The sequence below is a fragment of the Somniosus microcephalus genome, chromosome 20, assembly GCF_052327205.1.
Source record: "Somniosus microcephalus isolate GS21.2 chromosome 20, FLI_Smic_1.0, whole genome shotgun sequence".
Lineage (NCBI taxonomy): Eukaryota > Metazoa > Chordata > Chondrichthyes > Squaliformes > Somniosidae > Somniosus > Somniosus microcephalus.
In genome coordinates, this window is record NC_141006.1 from 22,278,481 (window position 1) to 22,297,646 (window position 19,166).

The following is a 19,166-nucleotide window of genomic DNA, read 5'->3' on the forward strand; positions in this document are numbered from 1 at the left end:
GTATAAAGGTAGTCGACTGGCTGGTATTCCTCCTTGTTGGACCCGATCACCCACGAGGGTGGGCTCTGTTATTTAGTCAATAAAAACCTTTAGTTACGTTCCTAACTCGTCGCTTTTTATTGGACGAATTGATAGGTATATCAATTTCCAAATTGATTTCCAAAAAACCTGGCCCTTAACACCAAGAAAACAAAAGAAATCATTGTGGACTTCAGGAAGTCCAAAGGCAGAAGTCACACCCCCATCCACATCAATGGGGCTGTGGTGGAAAGGGTGGACAGCTTTAAGTTCCTCGGAGTCCACATCACGGAAGACCTCTCCTGGTCCCTCAACACCTCCTCTCTGGTGAAGAAGGCCCAGCAGCGCCTATATTTCTTAAGGAGGCTGAAGGGATGTAATCTGTCACCCCTGATCCTCTCTAACTTTTACCGCTGCACTATAGAGAGCATCCTGACAAACTGTATCACAGTATGGTATGGCAGCTGTAGCTACTTTGACCGGAAAGCCCTGCAGCAGGTCGTCAAAACTGCCCAACGCATTACCAGCACCCGGCTACCGACGATAGAGCACATATACCAGAAACGCTGTCTACAGAGGTCACGGTCCATCATCAAAGACCCTACCCACCCCAGCCACAGTCTGTTCACCCTCCTACCATCTGGGAGACGCTACAGATGCATTCGCACCCGTACGACCAGATTTAGGAACAGCTTCTTTCCCAGGGCTGTCATCCTACTGAACTCCACAAATAAACTCTAAAGCCTGCACACTTTATTATGGTCATATTTATGTTAATATACTACAAGCCAAATGTATGTTGAATGTTTAAATGTCTTAATCCAAATGTACACTCTTGGGAGCCGCAAGCCTACATTTCGTTGTACTGCACTTGTGCACTAACAATGACAATAAAGTTGATTTGATTTGATTTTGAAATCAAACAGTTGCTACTGAGTCTCCTGAGAAACTGGGGGGAGGGTTTAAATGGTGTTCGGGGAAGGGTTACTGTCAAAGTGCAGTAAGTATGTTTATTAACACTTACCAGATGTCATCAGTGCAATGCCTGGTGGTGTCGCTTTCCAAAACGATTAGTTTTTAAACTGCTTTTAGGAGAAGAAAAGAAAGAAAGAAAGAAAGAAAGGGAAGAAAGGAAGAAAGGAAGGAAGGAAGGAAGGAAGGAAAGAAAGGAAAGACTTGCATTTATATAGTGCCTTTTTGAAGTGCAGACACTGCTGTAATGTGGGAAATGCGGCAGCCAATTTGCACACAGCAAGCTCCCACAAACAGCAATGTGATAATGACCAGATAATCTGTTTTAGTGATGTTCGTTGAGTGATAAATATTGGCCAGGACACCGGGGATAACTCCCTTGCTCTTCTACGAAATAGTGCCATGGGATCTTTTACGTCCACCTGAGAGAGCAGAAAGATGGCATCCCCGACAGAGCCGCACTCCCTCAGCACTGCACTGGAGTGTCAGCCTAGCTTTCTGTGCTCGAGTCTCTGGAGTGGGACTTGAACCCAGAACCTTCTGACTCGGAGGCGAGGGTGCTACCCACTGAGCCACAGCTGACACAGGAGGGGAAAGAACTGGAATAAAGTGCCTCGAGTAACGTTCAGTTCCATAGGCACTGGTATCTTCTGTATCCTATCCAAATCACCATTCCTCAGTGAGTGTCAGTGGACTATTGTACCATGGGGTGGGGGGTGGGGGGGGAGGAGGGGGGTGATAATCACCATCTAGCCCAATCCTCCCCTCACTCACAGTCTCCCTATGGGGTCCATCAGGGGTCACTGGACAACAATCAGGAGCAGGGTCCCTGCCTGGCTTTTCCTCAAAATTGCCGCCCCCAGCTACCATTGGAGATCTGTAGACCCAGCACTGATTAGGGATTGAACCCGACACCTTGTGCCCGGTACGGTTTGCTGTCACTTTGGAGGGTGTAAATCCCATCTGAGCCAGCAGGGGTCCCTGCGTACGGGCTTTAAGCTAATGTTTCTGCTCCCGTCTGTTCGGCTGACAGAGAATTGTGGTGGAATGTGACAAGCAAATCGTTAAGTAGCATTCTCATTTCACACACAGCGATTGAGGGGTTGAAGGGGGCTGAAATTCCCCTTGAAATGGACGCCAGGAGAGAGCGCTGCCAACTCTAGTTGGATGTGTTGCTGGAGGTTTCATCACATGACCTGCCGTCTCCAAGCTGCCCCGCCCCCACCCTCCCGCCATTGGTCGCCCGGCACGTCCACCATCGCGGCGCGCTGCTTCTCCCACCAATTGGAAAGCCAACAGACTCGTCAGTACCTGATTGGATGATTCTGGTCAGTCAAACAGCCTTTTTTCCAAATCTCCAATATTTTCATAACTAACAAGTGAATGTGTTCAAAGAAAATGAACGAGAAAACCCCACAATTTTTCTATTACCCCAGTGATTTCTCTCCTGGGCTGCTCGCAGCACAGATTAACTTTAGGGGCTCCAGGACAACCCTGGATGGTTGGCAACCCTTCTTCTTCTTAGGCAGTCCCTCGGAACTGAGGATGACTTGCTTCCACATTAAAAATGAGCTCGTAGGTGACTGATGAGTCCAATGCGGGACCTACAGTCTCTGTCACAGGTGGGGCAGACGGTGGTTGAAGGGGCGGGTGGGTGGTGTTAAGTCCGTGAATGATTGAGACACGGACCAGCAGGAGTGAAAACCAACAAGTCTTTACTGGTGGAAGTCAATAGTGAAACTAACAAACAGAGGCTCTCTAGCACCTTTTATACAGGGGTGGTCACTGCCAGTACTGCAGTCTGAGACCAGTTATTCTCTTAAAGGTACATACACAACAATTCCTCCCCTTTTAGATAAACAGTACATAACATTCATTTAACAACTAAATGATAACGAATTACAATCACAATTACTGTTGCTAGATACATTGGTTAAGTTTAAGCAATTATAAGTTCAGTCTTTGAGGAGGCTTCCTGATTCTGTCTGGATAACGCCTCTTTGGGGTATCAGGTACTTCTGGCAATGTTGCGTCGGGATCAATGTCGTTGTTTGGTTCATCTGCTTCCAATATTACCGGTTCTGCGGTAGCTGCAATTGGAACGTCAATTTCATTACCAGGTGTATCAGATCGTGGTGTGGAGTTGACGTTTTCCAGTGACTCTAGAATCTGGTCAGCATGGCGTCTTACAATGCTCTCCCCAACGTCCACGTTATACATGAGAGGTCCTTGTCGTGTACAAATCGTTCCTGGCTGCCATTTCTCAGTGCGGTAGTCCCGGGCCAAAACTGGTTGACCTATCTTAAAACTCCTGGTCGGCCTTTCATTCATATTCTGAAACTGCCTGTTCACCACATCTCTTCGGACGTTTGGCTTAACCAAATCCAAGCGGCATCGTAGTCTTTGATTGAAGAACATCATGGCTGGAGTCTGGTTGGTAACCGCATGTGTCCACCTTGTGTTGTAGGGGTATATCTTCATTACACATTGCCTTGATAGCCTTCTTGAATGTTTGGACAAACCTCTCGGCCAATCCATTAGTGGCTGGATGATATGGGGCAGATGTGTAATGCTTAACACCATTGTTCTTTAAGAACCTCCGGAACTCTTCAGACACAAACTGTGGTCCATTGTCAGAGCAAATCTGTTCAGGCAGCCCATTCCTGGCGAATATGGTTCGCAAAACTGTGATAGTTTTTTCCGTGGTGGTTGAGGACATTTTTATTACCTCTGGCCACTTTGAATGTGCATCCACCGCAATTAAAAACATCGAGTCCATGAAGGGACCAGCAAAATCAATGTGCACCCGTTGCCATGGAGATGAGGGCCACTCCCATGGATGCAGAGGAGCTTGTGGTGGGGCGTTTTGGACCTTCTGGCATCCTGCACAGCTCTTGGTCATCTCTTCGATTTCTCTATCGATTCCCGGCCACCACACAAACGCTCTGGCTAAGTTCTTCATTTTTACCCCACCCAGATGACCCTCATGAAGCTCATTGAGCACTCTATCCGTCAACTTAGGTGGAATTACTACTCTGGATCCACACATCAAGGTTCCTCTGCACACTGACAGCTGTTCTCTTCTCGGCGAGAATGCTGGCAGCAGTAGTTCGCCATGTGCTGGCCATCCCTTCACCGTTAAATCATAGACCCGTGATAGTGTCGGGTCAGTCCGTGTTTCCTTTTCTATGTTTGCATTCGTCACAGGGAGACATTCGACTATGGTCGAGTGGAATAACTCCATTGGATCCACTGCAAGGTCTTCTTCTTCCACCATCGGCAAAGGTAGGCGTGACAATCCATCAGCATTTCCATGCTGTTTAGTTCCTTTGTACTCGATGTCATATTGGTGTGCCCCTAGGAAAAGGGACCATCTCTGCAGCCGTTGTGCCGTCATTATCGGTACGCCCTTCTGAGGGTTGAAAATGGAAACAAGAGGTTGATGATCGGTTAGTAGAGTAAATTTTTGACCGTGCAGATAGTGATTGAACTTCTTCACCCCCCACACTAGGCTGAGGGCCTCTCTGTCAATCTGGGCGTAGTTACGCTCGGCAGAAGTTAACGAGCGTGACGCAAAAGCTATCGGCCTCTCTAAACCATCAAGGAATTTATGTGACAGTACCGCCCCAATGCCGTAGGGAGACGCATCACACGCCAGCCTGATTGGCAGTGCTGGGTTGTATTGAGCCAATAATTCCCTTGAAGTGATTAAGTCCTTACTCTTCTGAAAAGCACGCTTACAATCATCGTTCCATATCCATGCCACCCCCGTTCGTAGCAGGGCGTTCAGTGGGTGCAGAATTGTCGACAAATTCGGCAAAAACTTATGATAGTAATTCACCAACCCGAGGAATGACCTCAGTTGCAACACATTTTCAGGCGCTGGGGCCTTAACTACCGCTTCAATTTTGTCAGGGGACTTATGTAACCCCTCTTCATCAATCATGTGGCCACAATACGATATCTGTTTCTTAAAAAATTCGCACTTGGGGCGGTTGGCTCGCAGCCCATGTTCCCGTAGTCTAGTGAGCACCTGTTCTAGGTTGTTAAGGTGTTCACTGTCATCTTCACCTGCTACAAGGATGTCGTCCAAGTAATACTGAGTCCCCGGAATCCCTTGCAGGACTTGTTCCATCGCTCTTTGCCATATCGCCGGAGCCGATGCTACTCCGAATACCAATCGATGATACTGGTAAAGACCTTTGTGAGTGTTTATCGTGAGATACTTCCTAGAGGACTCTTCAACATCCATCTGCAAATATGCTTGTGCTAGGTCAATTTTTGTAAAACGCTTCCCTCCAGACAGTGAGGCGAAGATGTCTTCTATCCTTGGAAGAGGATATTGTACTGTGTGAAGGACAGGGTTCACCGTCACCTTGAAATCCCCACAGATGCGAATCTTCCTTGGCTCTCCGGACTTATTGCTTAACGTTTTCTTCATGACAGGAACAATGGGTGTCGCCCACTCGCTCCAGTCGACCTTAGACAACACGCCCGCCTTCTCCAGATTCTCCAGCTCTGCCTCAACGGCTGGGCGAATTGCATATGGTACCGGTCTTGCTTTGAAAAACTTGGGAACTGCATTCTCTTCTATTTTTATCGAGGCGGTTACGCCTTTAAGCGTGCCCAGTTCTTGTTGAAATACCTCTTTGGCGTTAGCTAAGATTGTTGACAATCGTCCAGGAGTGACGTCTTCATCTTTTTTACCATCCACCGTCATTGCATGAATGGAATGCCAATCTAAGTTTATCTTCCTGATCCATTCCCGTCCCAATAACGGTGGTCCACCATTTGGCAGTATGTAGAGATACAATTTCCGTATTTTCGTGCCATTGTATTCGACAGGCACCCTTATTTTTCCTCTGGGGTATACTTTTTGCCCCGTATACGTCGTCAAGACGACGGATGTCTCTCTCAAGGGTATGTGTGAAAATAGCCGCTCGTAGTCTCGTCGATTCATGACGGTTAGCGCTGATCCTGTATCCAATTCCATTTCAACTTGGGACCCTGCTATCGTGAGGGTGACCCAAATGGTTCGGTGATCCTCTTTTGCGATTACATTGTGAAGTTTGAGACAGCTTAGTCTCCTGTTTCCGGATTTACTATCGCTCATCTGGTCTTCGGAACTACTGTCCGTCATCTTTTGTACTTTCTTGTACGGTTCCTTGCGCGTTAAATATTGATTCTTTTTCTTTTATTATTTTCCCGTCGTGGAGCGGACCCTCTGGGACACTTCCCTCCCTCTTCTTAGGTCCGAACGATGCCCGGCTTCGAAGCACCGGCTGCGCCCTGTGTGCTCCACCCTCTCTCTCTTTCTTTGCTTCCCGACTCGCTGCCCGGCCCCGTTGAAAAGCCACCCGATCGAGCTTCAGCTCGCCGCAGCCCAGGAAGGATCAGAGCACTACCTGCCACCAGCCCAATTAGCTGGGAAACCACAGACCGAGGAACCCAGCCTGGCTCTGGAAAGTCTCTCCTGCAAGTTTTCAACCCGATGATTGACGGTCGACGCCCGTTTCTCGAGTTTCTTTGGACTCTATTTTTTTTTTCCTTTCTTCTGGCTCCGACCTTCAACAACGTCGTCTGAGGTGCTGCCGAGTTGCAGGTAAGTTCGTTTCTTACTCATCGCCAGTGTTAAGTCCGTGAATGATTGAGACACGGACCAGCAGGAGTGAAAACCAACAAGTCTTTACTGGTGGAAGTCAATAGTGAAACTAACAAACAGAGGCTCTCTAGCGCCTTTTATACAGGGGTGGTCACTGCCGGTACTGCAGTCTGAGACCAGTTATTCTCTTAAAGGTACATACACAACAGGTGGGGTGCTTGGGTTGACGTGCGCTCCTTGCGCTTGGCTTCCGCTTGCTCCCAGCGAACCCTACCAGGAGATTAGCTGCGTTATCGGAACTAGTGATCCACATTTGTTAATAAAAGGAGAGTCTCACCATCTTGGTTCCCCCTGACGTACAGAATAAACTTTGCAGCCAGAAGACTCCCACAAAGCACCTTGTACACATAACTAGTAAGATTGTACAGCAATTCAGATCAGCACAAACCCCAATTAAATATCTGAGCTGTGACTGTATGAAAAAAAAAACAGGAAAAAGAATAGTTATTACAAGTGAACCTTTTGGCCCAGTCTGGGCCATGTCCTCGAAATACTCTCAGACACGAATGAAATCTCAGTTGCCTCTCAGACTGGGAATATCCAGGTTAGCACAGGAAGTCCTGAATCCATCTCAATCTCAATTTGAAAAAAAAAACATTTTTAATGAGGGAGTAATTTAATGTCATTTTGCAGGCCTGTTGGCCTATTGAGAGCCATCAGCCTGAACAATAAAAGAGGTGAGCATATGAAAAGGCCATCAAAGCTCACACTATTTTAGAAATGGAACCATCCTCCCCATATCAATTCCGGTCTGTTGGGACAATTCACAGGCTGGGAAGAGCTGGTTAAGGAACGTTGATGGTTAGTGATTTAATCATGAATTTTTCGTTAATTTTAGTATGTTGTGAAGTGCTCCACAAAAATTAGTCATGGATCCTACATTGGTTTCACTTGTCATGTCATCTCTGAGACCAGGGTGCTAATGAATGGAAGGTCTGTTCTCTGACTATAAGGGTCCAGTGTGAACTGAGTCAACCCTGCACCCCATGATCATTGCTAATTCGACACTAATTGGCAATCTCATCCAGAAAGGCCACAATATGGCTGATGTGCAGAATGGAAATGTTATACTGATGCAGTAGAAGCTGCTCTTCTGAAATCTGGTAGATGTGATGAAATATTCCATTCATCACTGCCTGTGACTGTGGTTGGTTTCAGGTTTCAGTTCCCTTACCTCAGTTCCGTCTCCTCACCATTGTATTGTATATTGTAATGTATTGTGTGTAGGGCTCTGCCCATACCTGGCCCCTATGTAAGCAAGCTCAGTCTGGCCTCATATCCAGTACTGCAGACCTCCAGATGGAAGATACCTCTCTCCACTGCGTGTTACCTTCTAAGTTAATAAAAGCCTTGTTTTGTTTCGCTAACATCGAGTCTCGGAATTATTGAGGCACATCAATTTTATTAACTTATTTTTCAACACAATGGATCAACTCCTAAAACCCGAACGTTTGGATTTGGACCAGCATGCTTCGGATGCATCGGCACGCTTCGGACACTGGTTTATGTGTATGGAATTCTTCCTGGACAATTCCGCAGCCGTCAAAGACGCTACGGACGCTGCGAGTATGAAACTCGGAATTCTGCGGAATTGGGTAAGCCACCGGGTTTACCCCCTCATCCAAGACGCCGACACGTACCTGGCCGCCTGCGACATCTTAAAGGCGCATTACCAGCAGCCTACGAATGAGGTGTATGCTAGGCATCTGCTCGCTACTCACGCACAGCGACCTGGGGAATCGGTGGAGGAGTTCCTAGGCACCCTGAAAATGCTTGGCAAAGACTGCAAGTGCCAAGATGTAAAAGCCGCAGTGTACACTGACGAGCTTGTTCGCGATGCCTTTATCACAGGCCTCAGCTCCACTTACATCCGGCAGAGACTGCTGGAAAAAACAGGATTGGACCTGAAACAGGCTGCGGACACCGCGCGATCCCTGGATGTGGCCCAGAGAAACTCGGACGCCTACTCTTCAGCCCGCGCCGCCATCTTGGAAGGCATCTTCCCCGCCCGGCAGCCCGACACCGTCGGGGCCCCGCTCTCCCCCCAGAAGCCCTACGACAGCCGCGACGCATCGGGGACCCAACTGCTACTTCTGCGGGCAGCCAAAGCACACCAGAAACCTGTGCCCGGCGAAAGGCACCACCTGCTTTAAGTGCGGTAAGAAGGGGCACTTCGGGAAGGTGTGCAGAGGGAACCCCGCCGGAAAACCCGCCACCGCCGCGTGTGCGCCGTGGGAGTGGCCATCTTGGACGCCATCTTGCCCGACCTCGTGGGGTCCGCCATCTCATGAGCAGACAGCGTGGACGCCATCTTGTCTCGATCAGGGCCCGACAGTGGCATCGGTCACAGTGGACCAGACCAGGCCGCACCCGCTATCCAAATCAATGGTGGACATCGAGGTAAACGGGTGCCGGGTTAAATGTTTAATTGACAGTGGAAGCACGGAGAGTTTTATCCACCCTGAGCTGGCACAACAACTCTCCCTAAAGGTGGTCCCTACTCAGGGTACCATCTCTATGGCTGATAAAACCCAGACATCGACCATTCTGGGTTACTGCACGGTACAATTGTCCGTTAACGGAACTGTATACGATAATTTTAAAGTATTAATCATGAAGAATCTATGTGCGAGCGTGATCTTGGGCCTGGATTTCCAGTGCAACCACCAAAGCATCACGCTCAAGTACGGTGGGTCCCAGCCGCCCCTCACAGTGTGCAGTCTGGCTACCCTGAAGGTAAAGCCGCCTTCGCTATTCGCGAACCTTACCCCTAACTGCCGGCCAATAGCGACCAAAAGCAGGAGGTACAGCTGGGAGGACAGGCGGTTTATCGCGACCGAGGTAGACAGGCTCCTGAAAGAGCGCATTATTGAACGCAGCAACAGCCCGTGGCGCGCCCAAGTGGTAGTGGTAAGGGGTAGCGAGAAGAAACGGATGGTGATCAACTATAGCCAAACGATCAACAGGTACACCCAACTAGACGCCTACCCGCTACCCCGCATATCAGAAATGGTGAACCAAATCGCCCAATACCAGGTGTTCTCCACCATCGACCTCAAGTCAGCATACCACCAGCTCCCTATCAGACCAGAGGACCGCCCGTACACCGCCTTCGAGGCGAACGGACGCCTCTACCAATTCCTCAGAGTCCCCTTTGGGGTGACGAATAGGGTCTCGGTCTTCCAGAGGGAGATGGACCGCATGGTCGATGACCACCACTTGCAGGCAACCTCCCCCTACCTCGACAACGTCACCATCTGCGGTCACAACCAGCAGGATCACGACTCGAACCTCGAGAGGTTCCTGAAAACCGCACAAAAACTCAACCTCACCTACAACGAGGACAAGTGCGTTTTCAACACCACGCGTCTCTGCATACTAGGCAGCGTGGTGGAGAATGGGGAAATCGGACCAGACCCCGACCGATTGCGCCCCCTTCAGGAGCTGCCCCTGCCCAACACTCCCAAAGCCCTGAAAAGGTGCCTGGGGTTATTTTCTTATTATTCCCAATGGGTCCCCAACTACTCCGACAAAGCCCGCCCCCTCTTGAAAGCATCCTCTTTTCCGCTCTCTGCTGAGGCCCACGCCGCCTTCAAAAGCATTAAGCAGGATATTGAGCGGGCCACGCTACAGGCAGTGGACGAGAACACTCCCTTTCAAGTGGAAAGTGATGCGTCTGACTTTGCCTTGGCGGCCACCCTCAACCAGGCGGGGCGGCCCGTAGCTTTCTTCTCGAGGACCCTCCAAGGGCCCGAGATCAGACACTCCTCCATAGAAAAGGAGGCCCAAGCCATCGTGGAGGCAGTGCGCCACTGGCGCCACTACCTAGCCGGCAAACGCTTCACCCTACTTACCGACCAGCGGTCGGTAGCGTTTATGTTCAATAATAAACAGAGGGGGAAGATTAAAAATGATAAGATTCTTAGGTGGCGGATCGAGCTCTCCACCTTCGAGTATGACATCATTTACCGGCCAGGGGCCCTTAACGAATCCCCTGACGCCCTCTCACGAGGGATGTGTGCCAGCGCCACCGGGGATCGGCTACAGACCCTCCACAACGACCTCTGCCACCCAGGGGTCACGCGGCTGTTCCACTTCATAAAGTCCCGTAACTTACCCTACTCGATTGAGGAAGTTCGGTCTCTGACCAGGAACTGCCGCACTTGCGCTGAGTGCAAGCCTCGGTTCTACCGCCCAGATAGAGCCCACTTAATCAAAGCTACACGGCCCTTTGAGCGGCTCAGCTTAGATTTCAAGGGCCCCCTCCTGTCAGTCGACCGCAATGTTTACTTCCTGAACATTGTGGACGAATACTCCCGTTTCCCATTCGCCTTCCCCTGCCCAGACATGACCAGCGCCACGGTCATTAAATGCCTCAACAGCCTGTTCTGCCTGTTCGGTATGCCGAGCTACATCCATACGGATAGGGGGGCGTCCTTCATGAGTGAAGAGCTACGCCAGTACATGCTGTCCAGGGGGATCGCCACGAGCCGTACCACCAACTACAACCCCCGGGGTAACAGTCAAGTGGAGCGAGAGAACGGGACAGTATGGAAAGCAGTCACTCTAGCTCTAAGGACCAAGGGCCTCCCTATCTCCCGCTGGCAGGAAGTCCTCTCAGGTGTGCTCCATTCGATACGGTCGCTATTGTGTACTGCCACTAATGCCACGCCTCATGAACGAATGTTTGTCTTTCCCCGGAAATCCACCTCAGGCGTATCCATGCCGTCATGGCTCTCCACCCCAGGCCCGGTATCGTGCGAAGGCATGTGAGGGGCCACAAGACGGACCCTCTCGTGGAGCCAGTGCGCCTACTCCATGCCAACCCCCAATACGCGTATGTCCGGCACGCCGACAGAAGGGAGGACACCGTGTCCATAAAAGACGTCGCCCCAGCCGGTAACGACAACAACCACGGCAATAGCAACAACAACGATCACAGCAACTCTTACCCACCCACTACTCTTTCATCACCCCCGGAAGAACATCGACCAACGGCACCCCCACCAACTACCCCTTCAACAACCCTGGCGGCACCCACGGCAGAGACCCAGGAGGCCACCGGGGACACCCAGCCGACACCCGCGACACCACAACAGCCACGTCGGTCGCAGAGGACTATCAAACCCCCGAGCAGACTAAATCTATAGAAGGGGTGAATGTGATGAAATATTCCATTCATCACTGCCTGTGACTGTGGTTGGTTTCAGGTTTCAGTTCCCTTACCTCAGTTCCGTCTCCTCACCATTGTATTGTATATTGTAATGTATTGTGTGTAGGGCTCCGCCCATACCTGGCCCCTATGTAAGCAAGCTCAGTCTGGCCTCATATCCAGTACTGCAGACCTCCAGATGGAAGATACCTCTCTCCACTGCGTGTTACCTTCTAAGTTAATAAAAGCCTTGTTTTGTTTCGCTAACATCGAGTCTCGGAATTATTGAGGCACATCAATAGACACATTTTTGAGGGGGTGTGGAGGGAGCTTTATGCTGGAGTGGGGGATCACTTCCTGCCCTGGGAGTGCTTGATGCTGACAACGGGTGCGTAAAATATTCCGTTCCTCAGCACTGACATCCCTCAGCTGGGTGAGCACGAAAATAAGGATCGTCACCTCTGGCACAGTATAAAACTGGACAGGGGAGAGGACAGGGGGCAGAGTGGGGAGAGGACAGGGGGCGGAAGAGGGAGGTGGGGAGAGATGGGACAGGACGGGGGGTGGGGAGAGACAGGACGGGGGGGGAGAGACAGGACGGGGGTGGGTGGGGAGAGACAGGACGGGGGTGGAAGGGGGGTTGGGGAGAGATGGGACAGGACGGGAGGCGGGGAGAGACAGGACGGGGGTGGGTGGGGAGAGACAGGACGGGGGGGGTGGGTGGGGAGAGACAGGACGGGGGGGGTGGGTGGGGAGAGACAGGACGGGGGTGGGTGGGGAGAGACAGGACGGGGGTGGGTGGGGAGAGACAGGACGGGGGTGGGTGGGGAGAGACAGGACGGGGGTGGGTGGGGAGAGACAGGACGGGGGTGGGTGGGGAGAGACAGGACGGGGGTGGGTGGGGAGAGACAGGACGGGGGTGGGTGGGGAGAGACAGGACGGGGGTGGGTGGGTGGGGAGAGACAGGACGGGGGTGGGTGGGGAGAGACAGGACGGGGGTGGGTGGGGAGAGACAGGACGGGGGTGGGTGGGGAGAGACAGGACGGGGGTGGGTGGGGAGAGACAGGACGGGGGTGGGTGGGGAGAGACAGGACGGGGGTGGGTGGGGAGAGACAGGACGGGGGTGGGTGGGGAGAGACAGGACGGGGGTGGGTGGGGAGAGATGGGACAGGACGGGGGGCGGGGAGAGACAGGACCGGGGGGGTGGGGAGAGACAGGACGGGGGTGGGTTGGGAGAGACAGGACGGGGGTGGGTTGGGAGAGACAGGACGGGGTGGGTGGGGAGAGACAGGACGGGGTGGGTGGGGAGAGACAGGACGGGGTGGGTGGGGAGAGACAGGACGGGGGTGGGTGGGGAGAGACAGGACGGGGGTGGGTGGGGAGGGATGGGACAGGACGGGGGGGCGGGGAGAGACAGGACCGGGGGGGTGGGGAGAGACAGGACGGGGGTGGGTTGGGAGAGACAGGACGGGGTGGGTGGGGAGAGACAGGACGGGGTGGGTGGGGAGAGACAGGACGGGGTGGGTGGGGAGAGACAGGACGGGGGTGGAAGGGGGGGTTGGGGAGAGATGGGACAGGACGGGGGGCGGGGAGAGACAGGATGGGGGGCGGAGGGGGGGCGCTAATTATATTCGCAAGGCAGTACAATATGCCAAGTGGATTGGGTTTAAGCAACTCTTGGAGCCCAGAACCGGGCAAGATTTTGGAAAACTTGGTTCTTCTGGGGTTTTTTTTAAATACAGACTGACATTCCCTCTGTGGTTTTCTAGTTCTGTGGAATGTAACCACTGCAATGTATGGAATTTAGTTTTAAATAACTTCACACATACTACTTCAGTTATGCCAGGTTTTACATAGGAATACATAAATTACACTAAATCAACAGTCAAGAGAATCTTAGGAACATTAATGAGCTGGGTTGTTGCCTGTTCATATGGAACAGTGTTTGACAGAAAACAGTAAAAGGGGCAGAGAAAGAGGGGAGTGTTAACTTGATATATTTGCGTCCCCGAATATCTAACCAGCTAACTCGCACCACAGAGTACTCTAGACGTTCCTGTGAAATTTCTTACAGGTTAAAGCTGCAACATTAGCCGTCTGTAACTGGGCAGTTAGGCTTGGGCTTGTTGGCTGGTGAGGGAATTCCTGCTACTGATAGGCTGGCGCAATTCTCACTCCCAGCAGTGAGGAGGTGATTGCCCCTCCCCAAGGAAACATGTATCGGGTAACTGTGAAGCATTTGCCAAACTGACTGAGTACTTCAGGGGGCTGCACCTGGCACCAGAAGGTATTGATCCACTTCCAGGTGTTGGCCTTGGCCCAGTGGCAGCACTCTTGCCTCGGAGTGGGTTTGTGGGCTCAAGGCCCACTCCACAGACTTGAGCACAAAATCTAGGCCGACACTCCCAATGTAGCCCTAAGGGAGTGCTGCACTGTCGGAAGTGCTGTCTTTTGGACGAGACTTTAAACCAAGGTCCCTTCTGCCCTGTCAGGTTGACGTAAAAGTTCCCATGGCATTATTTTTGAAGACGAGCAGGTAAGTTCTTCCCGGTGTCCTGGCCAATATTTATCCCTCAACCAACATCACTGAAACAGGGTGGCCCGGATTTTACGATCAGTATGGCGACGTACTCTCCTTTGAAATCTACCGCAACTTTGGGATTTCCGCATGCGCTTCCAGAACTTGCGGTCTGTCAACGTACACATTGACAGGCCATCTGCGCGGGCCATGAAAAAGCAATTGCTGGTGCAGAGCTGGGCTATTTGCCCACCGACTGGAAAGCAATTGTGCATGGAAATGTTACGGTTGATGCAAACAGGCACAGGGCCTGTTTGCATCAGCGTAAGGGAATACCCATGGCATTAATTAAACATTTGCAGATCGTAAATTATACACATACTCTCTATCAAATTAGTTTCTGCAAATATTGGCCCAGTTTACAGTTTTAATGATGTCTAAAATTAACAAAAAATTAAATTTTTATTGAGCTTGGTGGAATGAAGGTAATTAGGAATAAAATTCCAATTCTGTAATTTGTAATTAGATTAGATTGCGAGATTCCATTGCATCTCATTATGAGGTTCCCTTAGGAAATGATTAAAGTGGAATTCTGCTTTGCGATTAGAGGACCAGGCCCATGAGATCCCAGGTATGTTTCCACTCCGCCTGCGTCCCTGGGATCCGTGGACCATTGCGTGGCCCTCTGCCTCACAACGCCAGACCGCATCTTTTCGCAGCCAGCAGGCAGGTTTGTAATTCTGTCGCAGGTCGGAGGCGTACTGCGGAGGTAGGCTTCCGACCGCAATTTTTGGCCCATTATCTGGTCATTATCTCATTGCTGTTTGTGGGACCTTGCGGTGAGCAAATTGGCTGCCGCGTTTCCCTACATTACAACAATGACTACGTTTCAAAAGTACTTCATTGGCGAATTTAATGGCGGGACATCATTATGATTTTCTTCTTCAGGTTCCCACCTGGCAGCCGGCCAAATTAAACATTTAGGGACGGTCACCGGCAATTGGAATAGATCGGGATTTGGAGCCGGGGTAGTTTGCCGTTCGCAGCTGCAGGGGAGGCCGCGAACAGCACAAGGGAGGCCGAAGGTTTGTTTGAGGTTGCCGGGGGGGAGCACTCCCGTTCTGAAAAGCAGTAACCTGCTGGAGCCGGCAGCTCCCGCCTCCATTTCGCTGCCGGGTTTCCCGAGCCCTGGGAAACCCGGCCCGCAGCTGTTTGATTTAAATCAGACTCCCAACTGCACTGTGGGAGCCCGATTTAAATATCACAATGGAGTGTCCCGTCTCTCCAAGACAGGACACACGCACGCCATGCAAACCGCCACTGTAAAAATGCTGGCAGGTGCATACGTGGCAGGTCGGGGACGCGTCCCCCTGATTTTTAATCTTCAATCCCCACCTGACCCTCTGCCACCCATCGTGGGGGGTTAATAGCGATCCCAATGTGCCAGCCAATGATTTCATAGAATCATAGAAGGTTACAGCACGGAAGGAGGCCATTTCGGGCCATCGTGTCCGTGCCGGCCAACAAAGAGCTATCCAGCCTAATCCCACTTCCCAGCTCTTGGTCCGTAGCCCTGCAGGTTAGAGCATCCCAAGTGCACATCCAAGTACTTTGTGTGGTAAACCACGTTCACTATTGTATCACTGTTAGTAGTTAGCACTGTTCACCACTGTTCGTTATAACTGTATCACTGACCACTATTGTATCACGGTACGAGGTCGCCTCTTGCCACACTGCTATACCTGGGATGACCACTGCCGACTCCGCCTTGGCTCCACCCACCAGGCCAGGTATAAAGGTGAGCGACTGGCTGGTATTCCTCCTGCTTGGATCGGATCACCCACGAGAGTGGGCTCTGTTATTTAGTCAATAAAAACCTTTAGTCACCTTCGTAACTCTTCGCCTTTTATTGGAGGAATTGATAGGTATATCAATTTTATTGACTAAATTTAATGATGTCCAACAACGAGTCACAACCGGCGGAGGAGCCACCAGCGCAGCTCCCAGGAGCACAGCCACACCAGCCAGCTTGGCTGCGAGCCCTCAGACCGCCGTACCTGGACCTGAACCCACGAGCAGCAAACTCAGCCGCAGACTTTAAACACTGGCTGGTCTGCTTCGAATCATACCTGAGAGAATCCAGCGTCCCTCAGGCATCCAAACTAAGTGTCCTGCAGGCACAACTGAGCCCGAGAGTATACACTCTCATCGAGGACATGACTACCTACGAGACCGCCATCAACCTGCTGAAACAGAAGTACCGGACCCCGGTAAACTACATGTACGCTAGGCACCTCCTAAGATCACGGCCGCAACAGCCAGGAGAATCAGTAGCCGAATTCTCACAGGCGCTATATGCACTCGCCAGGAACTGTGAGTTTAAATCGGTGTCGGCAGCCGAAAATACTGAAGATAATATCCGCGACGCATTCCTGAAAGGCCTACGGTCCGAGTACTCACGGCAAAGACTGCTGGAAGCTAAAGACCTCAGCATGGAAAAAGCTGAAGCCCTCGCTATCTCCCTGGAAGTGGCCCACCAAGATCAGGAAGCATTCACCAGGTACTGCTCGCGACCCTGGGACTCGGGCCCGACCCCTACCACAGCACCCTTCCCAGCGCCGCCCCCGGGACCTACCTCTGCGTCGGCGTCCCGGACCCGACCGGCCCCGCCACCCCCGGCACCGGCCCCGACATCGGGCATCCGCGATCGGGCCGCCGGCTGTTTTTTTTGTGGCCAGGAGAAGCACCCGAGGTCGCGCTGCCCAGCCAAGAACTCCATATGTAAAACCTGCCTGAAGAAAGGCCACTTCTCCAAGGCCTGCAGGAGCGGATCCTCAGAGGCCAGCAGTGCCGCATGCGAACTATGGGGGCGGCCATCTTCGTTTAGGGCAACTGAGGCCAGCATCCCCACACATGAGTCATGGGGGCGGCCATCTTTGTTTAGGGCAACTGAGGCCAGCATCCCCACACATGAGTCATGGGGGCGGCCATCTTTGATTAAGGCAACCGACCCCAATAGTGCCTCATGGGGCCCTACCTCGTGGGAGACGCCATTTTACTCACCACGCCCGACCGCCTCGCCCGCAGATGACAACGACTCGCTCGGCTACACACTAGCTTCCGTCACCCTGGACCAAGCCCGCCCGCACCATCTGTCCAAGTCAATGATGGACATCAAAGTGAACGGCCACGCCACGACCTGCCTGTTCGACAGCGGAAGCACGGAGAGCTTCATCCACCCAGACACGGTGAGCCACTACTCCCTCTCTGTCCTACCAACGCGCAGCCGAATCTCGATGGCATCGAGGTCCCACGCCACGGACATCAGCGGCTACTGTGTCGTGACCCTGTCGGTTAAGGGCACGGAGTATAAAAACTTTAAACTCCTCGTCCTCCCCCATCTCTGCGCTGCCGTCCTACTAGGGCTGGACTTCCAATCCCACCTCCAAAGCGTAACCCTAGCATACGGTGGACCCCTCCCCCCACTCACAGTCAACAACCAGCAAACGTTAAACCGCCCACCGCGTAACACCTGCAGCCTCTCCACCCTCAAGGTCCCGCCACCCTCTCTGTTTGCTAACCTTACCCCTGACTGCAAACCCGTCGCTACCAAAAGCAGGCGGTATAGCGCCGGGGACAGAGCCTTCATTAGCTCTGAGGTGCGGCGCCTCCTGAAAGAGGGCATTATCGAGGGGAGCAGCAGCCCCTGGCGTGCCCAGGTCGTAGTCGTAAAGACCGGCGATAAAAACCGCCTGGTCATCGACTACAGCCAGACCATAAACAGATATACCCAGCTGGACGCATACCCCCTCCCCCGCATATCTGACATGGTCAATCAGATTGCACAGTATAAAGTATTCTCGACCATCGACCTGAAGTCGGCCTACCACCAACTCCCTATCCACCCTGAGGACCGCCAGTATACCGCCTTCGAGGCGAATGGGCGCCTATACCACTTCCTTAGGGTCCCCTTCGGTGTCACTAATGGGGTCTCGGTCTTCCAAAGGGAGATGGACCAGATGGTTGACCAGAACGAACTGCAGGCTACATTCCCCTACCTAGATAACGTCACTATCTGCGGCCGCGACCGGCAGGAACATGACGCGAATCTGGAGAAATTCCTCCGTACGGCCCAACGGCTGAACCTCACCTACAATAAGGAGAAATGCGTGTTTAACACCACGCGCCTTGCCATCCTCGGCTGCGTAGTGGAGAACGGAATCATCGGCCCCGACCCAGAAAGAATGCGCCCCCTCATGGAGCTACCCCTCCCCCACTGCCCTAAAGCACTTAGGAGAACCCTGGGGCTTTTCGCCTACTATGCCCAATGGGTACCCAATTACGCGGACAAAGCCAGACCCCTCCTGAAAGCCACTTCCTTCCCCCTCACGGAGGAGGCGTGCGCGGCCTTCTCCCTCATTAAGGGAGACATAGCCAAGGCCACGATGCACGCAGTGGACGAGTCCATCCCCTTTCAGGTGGAGAGCGACGCATCCGACTTCGCCTTAGCCGCCACCCTAAACCAGGAGGGGAGGCCAGTGGCCTTCTTCTCAAGGACCCTACAGGGCCCCGAGATCCGACATTCGTCGGTCGAGAAAGAGGCCCAGGCGATCGTGGAGGCAGTACGGCGCTGGAGGCACTACCTGGCAGGCAAACGATTTACCCTCCTCACCGACCAGCGTTCGGTGGCTTTCATGTTTAATAACAAGCTGAAGGGCAAAATCAAGAATGACAAGATTTTGAGATGGAGAATCGAGCTCTCCACCTACGATTATGAGATCTTGTACCGGCCAGGCAAGCTGAACGAATCCCCTGATGCCCTTTCACGAATGACATGCGCCAGC

General features: G+C 52.2%; 1 protein-coding gene across 6 annotated transcripts in view; it reads right to left on the bottom strand.

The window, feature by feature from the left end:
- eva1ba (eva-1 homolog Ba (C. elegans)) overlaps window positions 1–19,166 on the bottom strand; it is a 98,896-nt gene that overhangs the window by 23,978 nt on the left and 55,752 nt on the right. For 2 of the 6 annotated variants that reach the window (XM_085962388.1, XM_085962389.1), the window contains exon 3: window positions 2,688–4,402. The exons of the other annotated variants lie outside the window; for them this stretch is intronic. In XM_085962388.1, coding sequence (XP_085818514.1) covers window positions 3,365–4,387 — 1,023 coding nt within the window. In that variant the 5' untranslated portion in view covers window positions 4,388–4,402 and the 3' untranslated portion in view covers window positions 2,688–3,364. Of the gene's footprint in view, window positions 1–2,687; window positions 4,403–19,166 lie in introns of those variants that run through there. 6 annotated transcript variants of the gene reach the window in all.